The following is a 9,874-nucleotide window of genomic DNA, read 5'->3' on the forward strand; positions in this document are numbered from 1 at the left end:
TCCTGTTGATTGTTTTCACTGCGTCTTATTTTGGAGTGACACTTATTTCCATAGGCAGACCTTCCGTAGGCGCGTGAGTAATTCCGGTCGACGAGCCGCCGTGCGCCATTTGGAGGCTCGTCTGCTATTGTCTTTCATATGATGCACGCTTTGAATGCATAGTCTCACGACGTGTTTCAGATGACAACATGTTCCTGTTTGAAACCAGCTTTCCCAGTTAGCGATACCGGTGGCCAGTAGCTAAAGTTGTGGCCACAACTGTCCCGGCTTCCCTTTATATGTTTTCCTGACAGTTATCAGAATATGCATCGCTCCGGGTTTTCCCAATTAGCGATACCGGAGGTTATAAGCAAAGGTTCCGGCCACAGCGGTACCGGCTTTTCTCGATCAGCGATCCGGCAGTTATAAGCGAAGGCTTTCCCAAAGCGGTTCCGGCTTTTCTTGATAAGCGATCCTGGGAGTCATTAGCTAGGAAGGTCCCGACCACAGCTGGGGTTCCGGCATTTATCAAAAAGAGATAACCGCAGGTATCACAGGTACCGGCTTATTGAACTATGTTTTCTGTACAATTTTCCCGTAATTTTTAAGCTCACTTACATATAATATATGAGCACATCGTAACATCGTAAAATAATTTACGTTCAAGAAGAGTTTACAACGATATCGTAATTCATAATGTTAACTTTAGTAAGGTTCTAAACAATAATGATGGGACAACGTTATGTTAACGTTGAACTAACGTGGCATTGTAGATTTTGCTAAACTCTTTCTTTTAAAACAACGTCGAGCTGACCTAGTCTGGAACTAAGCAAAATAGATCAATACGATTATATATTTTCGATTCTAATCTTAAACGAATATTATTTAACGTGAAGTGTATGATTTTAATAAAAAATATATCTATGTTTTTTTTTTATCTAGCGTTCTAAATCATGCACTTTATTATTGGTCGAGCGTGTAGGAAATGTGCATCTTGCTTGAGCTAGTGTAGAATTAACTTAACATCATTTGATTTGATTAAACAAGATAATATATTATCCATGATATGTGTACATATATTGTTACTTTTGCATTTGACGATTCTGTTCTTTTTGTTTGCGACACTCATCCACTTGTATCAATGTTGTACGAAGGGTGTGTATTAGTTGCCAAAATAACGTTGTCCCAACTTGAAGAAAACTCCACATTCCTAACGTTAGGACAACGTAATACATAACGTGAACACAACGTTAGTGGAAAAGTTGTCACAACGTTCAGATTATACACAATATAAGATTTTGTTGACCATGGATTTCGGTTGATTTTTGCCTCAGTGAAAACCTTCGGGAAATTATTCTTTCAACTGGGGCAATTATCAACCAAGAATCATCATCAACAATGTTTTATTCTATAAGAAACAACGCTCTATGCAGGTTTGTATTGGATGCCAACGTTATGTTGTCTCAACGTTAAAAAACCTCCACGTTAATAACATTGTGACAACATTATGCATAACGTAAAGACAACGTTAGCGGTAACGATGCTACAATATTTTTAATGTTATCACAGCGCATGTGCATGATTTACAGCTGAAACGGAACATGGTGTTGGTGGTGTTAGTAGTTTATACTCCGGGTCCCGGCGTGATCTCATTGAAGGATCCCAGAGTGACAGTTCGACCACCACACACCTATCCTGGGCAGACTTATCAGGCGGTTAACCAGTACTAGGTGCCTTCACCTCTGCTAGGAACTGACAACTTCTGTACATGCCAGGCATGGCAGTGGTACAGTGCGAATGTTCGTAGAAAGGATTTCATAACCAATCACAACAGAAGTGACCGTGTCCGCCCGGGAATCTAACCCGGGTTGTTCAATTCACAGTCCAACGCTCTACGGATTGAGCTTGCCGGGCGGACTGAAACGTAACATGAAACGGAACACGGAATAATAACGCTATGGAGAAAACAGTCATGTTAAAGTGACACTCTATACATAAAAATGTATAACTAATATCAAATTTGACTACTTACTAAATAATGTATTTATGGACAATTTTAATTACTGATAACAAGATTGTAACCGTGTATTTAATAGCAGAAAGCGCAAAAAATTGAAATGATTGGTACGGGTTGCTTATTTTTTTACTGTTGTCTACTATAGCCTCATAAGGTAGAAATACCGTGTTTTATGTTCTTTTCTTTCAAATCAAACTCGATATCCTTCTTAAGAATCATTGCTTTCGACATTTCTTCATCGTTTTTGGAATATCTAAATAATATTATTAGTTATGGTTAATCTTATTTGTGCATCTTTAAGCAATTAGTTTATTCACATGAGGCAGATATGTGGAAAAATAGGGTTATTACGGACGCCTATGTTGACTATATTAGAATCAACTGTATTCCCATCAAGTGTGTTTAAGATTTGAGTTCCTATTGCTCAAAAATCTGTCCAATGTTATGTTGAAAAATATATGATGCCCGAGTTAAAGTTCAGATAGTAATATACTTTGACAAAAATTCCTGTAAACCTGAGGAAAATGTCAATTTGTTGAGGGAATTTATAGCAACGGTTAAAATAAGCGTAAGATTTGTATGTTATAGTGCATACCTTGGATTATTCTTTGTATCTGAATTACAATTTATATGAAACTAAGTTTTGCACTTAAACACGTGGGTGCACCTTTAACTCCATTGCTGAAAAATGATATAAACATTAGGGTTTTCTGCTGTTGTTGCCTCAGTTTATTTCTGGTTGAATGTCCTACTTTTTACGTCCATACCACAGTGCTGTATACGTTTTGGCAATTATAATAGCCCTAGTCTTGGGGGACTAAGTGTTAGTACAATAATGATTATTATACAAAAAAAAGATATTTTATGTTAATTTATTTTGTGTAAATGCATTAAATTGATATTTATACACGTGTAATCTTTAAGTAATAGTTAGATGACATGAGTCTTAATCTTAATTTTGTTTCTGTACATTGTGTTGATATATTAACTACCCTACAGCAGCATCTTGCCAATCGGTCGCCTATTTAAAAGAAAACAAAAAACCTTTAGAAAATGTAAGCCGCTTACATCGTCCATACACATAATATTTTCTAAAACACAATATATGACCCGCGGTCTTTGAACTCCCGATGGCTCTTATTTCGTGTTTAAGTTAAATATACTGATAGACTTTCAGTAGAATATATATAACATGAGTTGTCATTGTGAAATTAATTAAACTCGTTTCCTTATATCGTTTCGTTTTGATCAATATTTTGAAAACATGTTAGACAAATTCCATATTAATTACTACTTCTGTAAGTAATATCCTCCCGTAACGCCTATACATTTGTATATACATGTCTCCCGTTATTTTAGGTGAAATCAAACATGAGCTCGCGCAACTCTTGCTGGATTATGTTATATCTATAAATGATATATATATATTTTTTGAAAATGTAAATTAACTGATCAACTTATACCCACTATAAATACATTTGACGTATGCGGTGATTATATATCGACGATCCATAGGTCTGTTTTTTGAAAATATAAAACGAAAGTAGCCACCTGGAAGTGAAATAACATTTCGACAGTCGGACCTAATGATTTAGAAGGTAAGTTCATTTTAGAGTTTTGGCGTTAACCTGACGTATTTAGTTAGTAATGGTGAGATAAAGAAACATTATGTTATTCAACACATGTACATAAAAAATCAACACATTCTTATATTATAACGAGAACGTCGAAAGAGTGACGCAACATGTTTACAAACAAGATTTGTTATGTGTTTTAGACATGGAATATGACGAGAAGAAAGTAAGACCGGCTTCGACGAGAGCGTTGTTAAGGCAACATGTGGAGGAACAGAGTGACCTTTGTGACCTTGTTGTCAAACATGGACTCTGGGTAAGGCGGATTTCAAATTAACTCCTTAAATCAGGATTAAAATTTGAAGTGTCAATTGCTGTATATACATGCAATGTTTAACCAATTAAAATTCACTGTTTCACTTTTTTCTGAAGGTTGGCGTTCAGAATCTTGAAAATGGTTATTTCATTCATGTATTTTCAACAATTGGCCACGGGAAGGACACGCGAACCAATTTTTTTAAGTATTCCACAGCCCTTCCACCCAACGCCCACCCCAACCACTTAAAACCGTCTACGTTAACTTTTTAATTCAATTATGGTTAAAAAGGTAAACTAATTAATACGTCCAAAATGCCCCATGCCACCACGCTAAACCAAATAAATCTTCGTTTCTGTCGGAGGAGCGCAAAGGTTACGCCCCTAAGATACGCACCCTTTAACGTTGAATCTTGGATCTTCACTTCTATTTTGACGTATAATTCAAAACGCTTAATGTTCGCCTCTGGAAATACATCATACTGAGAAATCACCGAAGAATTCAAAACAGTCGCAAATTCAAATCCGTTTAACACCTATAGTCTCAAACAAATCTAATTAGAGAAATCGGAAAATAAGATTATTTGTTCATTAATTACTATCATGTAGACAAATATAACAATTCATTTGTTTAATATTGAATTGTTTTTGTGTTTTTACTGCAGTACAAGCGGTACCACGCCTGTGTCCTGTGTGCTAGTCCATTTGTCCAGGCTATGATTAGAAACAACTTTGATGAAAAGACCAACGGTATGTACGAGTGGATTTGTATATATGACAACCTCTCAATGATATTGCCTGATACATCCAAGGAATTTTTTGTAAAAATTGCTTAGGTTGGCTGTTTGACTTTACTTAGCTATCGTACTTTGGTTGAATGTGCAAACAATCTCGGTTTCGAATGAACGGCCCAGACTAGTTCATGTCTGTCGGGAATCAAAAGCCACCATAAACATGTGAAAAACTGTTAAATACTGTATTTATAAGATATTGCAACGGATGACTCTAACATTTGGCTGCGTCCAACAGCCATTTTCATTCAACTAGAAATTGATCACCGAGTTCACTTAAATCAGAGATCCTATATCCCTGCTTGAATTGATAAGATAAAAACGACAATGCCCAGGGCCCTGCTTCTATAAGATATCAATTAGTCTTAAACCTTACACCGATTAAGAGTGCTTGTTTACACCCGTACTGTAACGTGCAGATTTATTGAAACGCAGTTTACAACAAAAACTGATACGACTATGATATCTTTTTGAAACAGGGCCAAGATCAGGACGTTTATGAAAATGTATTAAATATATGTCGTTCGGAATGAAAGAACACCCGTTCATTTAATATCCCCGATGTATTTTAGTATCCAGCATGTTTAACCTATCGAATTATAACTTACCACGACAGTTTGACTTCTACATTTTCAATTCATTGTTCTATTATTAGTATAACATTAATTTTCGATTGCATGCTAGATACTTAAGTTCAAACGCTCAAACAGGAATTCAATTCAGTGAGTAGCATAACCGTTCCATACAACTTGTTGTTTTGAAATGATGTGTCTTTCGTTGAGGCTTTGACCTTGAACCTTAAAAACAAAGCAATTGGTTTGTAGTTGTTTTGAAGTTATCTGTATCCCTTCGGTGTCTCCTGGGCCTTGACCTTGAACCTTTGAACAAAGCAATCGTTTAATTTTTGCCTACTGGACTTGTGTTTCAGGGTTTTTGGAGCTGAATCTTGGGTCGCCTGAATCCATCGATATGGCGATTATGTTCTTGTATGGGAAGTGTCCCGAGTTTACTATGGAAAATGTATCCGCCGTTATCAATCTGGCCGAGTTTCTGTTGATTCCAAATCTGAAAGCGTTATGCATAAAATGGATAAAAGAGATCGATGTTAGTGAAGACAACGTAGAGAAATTGCTCCATCTCACAAGCCTTTTTGATTTTGAAATGCCCACTTTGACTGAATACATAAGGCAGCATTTGACTGAATTGTTTGAAGGCAATCAGTTATTGACAATCACGGCTGATACACTTGTAACTATATTGTCGGATGAAACCCTGTCGTTTCTCACGGCGGATGTAACGTTTGGGTTCCTTATGAGGTGGGTAGAACTCTTGCCCGAAAAGAGAAAATCAAAACTCAGTGACCCACTGTCGTGCATAGAACTGATAAAAGTAAATGCTTCACTGATAGAAAAGGCAAAAGAGGACCAAAACTTTAAAGGATTCAGAGGCCTATTTGAAACCGTTGCTGGCAGTGAACATACAGAAGCAATGCAAAATGTATTGATCACTCACAAACAATTTGATTATGAAGAATTCTGGCTGTTTGATCTTGAAAGGGAAAAATGGTTCAGAATAGAAGCAAGTATTGACACACAATTCGACAAAGTTTTTCCGTCAACAATCAATGAATCAACTCTTTGTCTCGTGGAATCCTCATATAACAAATGTACAATACGTCTTCATGATTTTACGGCCGACCAGCACTCATGCACTTCCCTCATTTTAACTTCATGTCATGATCAAAATTCACAGTTATTCGGTGATATCTTTATATCTATGAAACATTGTTATGTTGTGTCTGTTCAATATGTGAAATTTACGAGGTGCAAAGATGAACAAGTCCGCTTGAAAAACGCGAATGAGCAACATTTGCATCTGATGTCAATGTTGGGTGGCCCTATTACGCTGATGGATTGTCTCGGTATGGCAAACGGCGAACATACATACTCAGTACAGAAACCTACCCTCTTTTCCGGAGCACTCAGCGAACATGGTGAGCAAACAATATTGACACCACTGTTTTCGTTGAATGTAAATTTTGGAGTGAAAGTTGTGGTAAATGATGTTAAATTAATAGCACTTTTTTCCGAAGATGATAACTTCTTTTGCATTTACGACGAAATTTCCTGTATGATGAAAAAGATGGAGCTTGAAATAAATTATACTTATGAGGTTAGTCCTTTCAAGGACGGATTCGCTATATACAGTAACAAGAGGATACTTTATATAGCATCAAATAAAGGTCCTCTCATTGAAAGGACATTTACAGTTCATGAGACAGTTCTCTGTGACGACGGTTACCGTTCGATTGACAACCTTGCAATAACTGGAAACAGGTGGCTTCGTTTTAGAAGTGTTTATGGACAACAGAGCGAGGTGCATTTGGATTACACTTTTGATGAGTTAGGAAGGAAAAATCCAAACGATGCTGAATGGAAACAAATCCCCCTTCCGAATGATTCCATAGATCATTCTATGGTTAGCGGAATGCGAGAAATAGCAATTCCCCACTCGAAATTGAAATGCCACGTGGAGTGTCCGCACTGTGTCCGCATCAAAGAGGAAAGACGCAGCACAAGACGCAATGCTGATAAAAGCAGAAGCCGGGATTGGAGCACTGATGATGACGATTCTGATGATGACGTTGACGTTGGAGGTTATTCCAGCAGCTATTTTTATGACAGTTATGATTGCTATTATTATGACGGTTCAGATTAAATGTGCAGAGCACTACAGCATGAAAGTAATGTTTAGAATTATAGGAACACATATGAAACACTGGGGTTATAATGATAATGGCTGTTTTATGGATGCTATAACAAGTAGTGTTATATAAAGTTGCAACGTTTCAGAGCTAAGACACAAAGGTTTGAAGAAAACATTCATGATTGTAACTCAAGTCGTTGTTACAGATTGAAATATAAATGATTAAGTAGATCTCCGTTTAATGTTTAGAAGTTGTGTTTTGCAATCAGACCAAAGAATTCAAGAATTCCCAATGTATTACGTTATGAAATATATTTGTTATAACTAGATTAGTCTACTTCAAAAAAATAAACAATTCGATAATGGTCTTGGACATTTATAGGATTTATGTAGGATTAAACAAACAACTGTGCTATCGATGAACCTAACCGTAGGTTAATTACTACTTTTGAAGACTGTTACAGTTTATTATGGTTACATTGTGTATCACTCAGCACATCATCTGATATGATGTATAACGAATATACGTGCTGTTGACAATAGTTATATGACCGAGCCCTGTTTAGTGTACACATACACAAACAGTAAAAGAATGAAAAGTAACAATAATATTATGATTGTAAATACATATTACATTAAAAGTTAACTGTATTAAAAGTGTTTGAATATCTAACCTGCTGAATGGGTTTTGAAAATATTAATTAGTATTACAAAAGCTTCGTTTGCTAGTATTTTTTTTCATTCTTGTTCATCATAGAGCGGAATAATGGGAAAAATATGTTTCTAAAAATATTTCTAATATGGACGGTCCAAACGAAATTCGTATAATTTAGGATGGAATGGATAAGCACATGTAATATAATACAGATTAAATTCATGATCTTTTACGATCGAGTGATGATTGTGCATGTTTTGTCTGGATTGGGGAGTTCTCTAATGAAGATAATATATAGAGAGAATGTACTAGGTAAGTGCCGTGGATAGAACATGTTTATTTGGCAAGGCGGATTCGGCGAACCCGATAAGTTCCGTACCCGAGCCAGATAAACGTTCTCCGTCAACGGCATTAACCTGACATTCTATTTATCCTATTACTTTGTTTATTCAAACACGGAAAATATTCTTGAAATTAACAAGTACCTCAAAAAAGGTGAACAACAGTTTTTCCCTGTTGACACTCGGTATCCATGTTTAAATGTGCCCCCAAAATAGTTCTTGACAAAAATAACTTTTCAATTTTATTCATTACGTTGATGGTAAAAGTAATTGCATTTAAATACGTTAAAATCAATTTAAAACATGAAATATTTTAAAACATGGACCAGTCACCAAACATTATCTTTTCTTGTAACAATTATTCAGCAAGCCATATACTACACAGGTCATGGTTCAAAAACAGTTTTTACAAACAATAGCCACATGTTCAATGGATTTAATTCATGTTGATATTAAGGGATAAAGTGTTGGACGGTCAGAACTGCTCCGGCAAAAAGATAATTCATTTCTGTTCTAAGTGAGATTTTGTCGTTCACCACAGAAATGGAATTCACTAACGTTGAACGCTCATCATTCTACAGCATTTGTGGCAGGTGTAAGCGCACATGACTTTTGTACATGATGTTGATTTGCTGGCGGCTTTTCTTTGCCAGTGTTCCATTCAGCAGAGTGATGGAATTTCCTTGGTGAGTTGTTGTTGAATTCGGTTGTTCACGAACTACTCATAAGATTCTGAAGCAGTATTTGAGCATTTTCTCTGACATTTCAGAATAGAAAAGAAGCTGGTTTTCGTGGTCACATTAACACCTGACTGTGGATAAACATCACGTGGTCTACTATCATTATAATCTAAATTTACACAGCACCTTCTTATTGGACCGATTTGTATGCAAGTGACAGGATAAAAAGCGCTATTGAGCTATGGCCCGTTAATGTAAATCGTCCATCAGCAGGATGCAAAGAGGTGTTTGTACGTTTTAGAAATAAGCGTCGATATTATTTCTATATACACTTTATATTCATAAATCATAAACTTAGTCTTGCATGGATTACAGTTTTGAATAACATCATAATTTTTTCCTAAAATAACATAATGTTTAAATAAAAAAGCTCTCGGTGAAAACTTTAACTATTCAAACTTTCATTTTATAACTTTAGAAATTAAACTTTACTTATTTTTGTATAAATAGTGGATGGAATAACGGTGTTGAATTGATTGTTCATTTTCGCCTTTGAAATAACTATAAGAAGTTCAAAAATACACGCTGAAAACTTTACAATATATAAAATTGGCTTAAAATAAGATTTTTGTATGAATTATTTACGGATAACATGAAGTAAACCGATAGATTTGTCAAAAGCCGTGTACTTTGCCTTAGATTTCAACTCTGAGAAATCAGTTGGTCAAGATTTTCAGGAAAACTTTAGGATATTAGAGAAAGTTCTTTATTAACGTGGATAGAGCTCTTTAATGCGGGGTTTATGGTCTTTATTTC

General features: G+C 35.7%; 1 protein-coding gene across 1 annotated transcript; it reads left to right on the forward strand.

Annotated features, from left to right (window-relative positions):
• The first annotated feature begins 3,364 nt into the window (after positions 1-3,364).
• LOC128243589 (uncharacterized) lies at positions 3,365-8,023 on the forward strand. The gene is made up of 4 exons (XM_052961449.1): positions 3,365-3,594; positions 3,774-3,886; positions 4,551-4,635; positions 5,605-8,023. Exons 2-4 carry the CDS (start codon positions 3,776-3,778, stop codon positions 7,392-7,394), a joined length of 1,986 nt encoding a protein of 661 aa, XP_052817409.1. The 5' UTR covers positions 3,365-3,594; positions 3,774-3,775; the 3' UTR covers positions 7,395-8,023.
• Positions 8,024-9,874: the final 1,851 nt, after the last annotated feature.

Source organism: Mya arenaria, chromosome 8 (genome assembly GCF_026914265.1).
Source record: "Mya arenaria isolate MELC-2E11 chromosome 8, ASM2691426v1".
Taxonomy (NCBI): domain Eukaryota; kingdom Metazoa; phylum Mollusca; class Bivalvia; order Myida; family Myidae; genus Mya; species Mya arenaria.

Coding starts and splice junctions, on each gene's coding strand:
- LOC128243589 (XM_052961449.1), top strand. CDS start 3,776: ATGGAATATGACGAGAAGAAAGTAAGACCGGCTTCGACGAGAGCGTTG. Junction 3,887..4,550: donor TTGTCAAACATGGACTCTGG/GTAAGGCGGATT, acceptor TTTTTACTGCAG/TACAAGCGGTACCACGCCTG. Junction 4,636..5,604: donor CTTTGATGAAAAGACCAACG/GTATGTACGAGT, acceptor CTTGTGTTTCAG/GGTTTTTGGAGCTGAATCTT.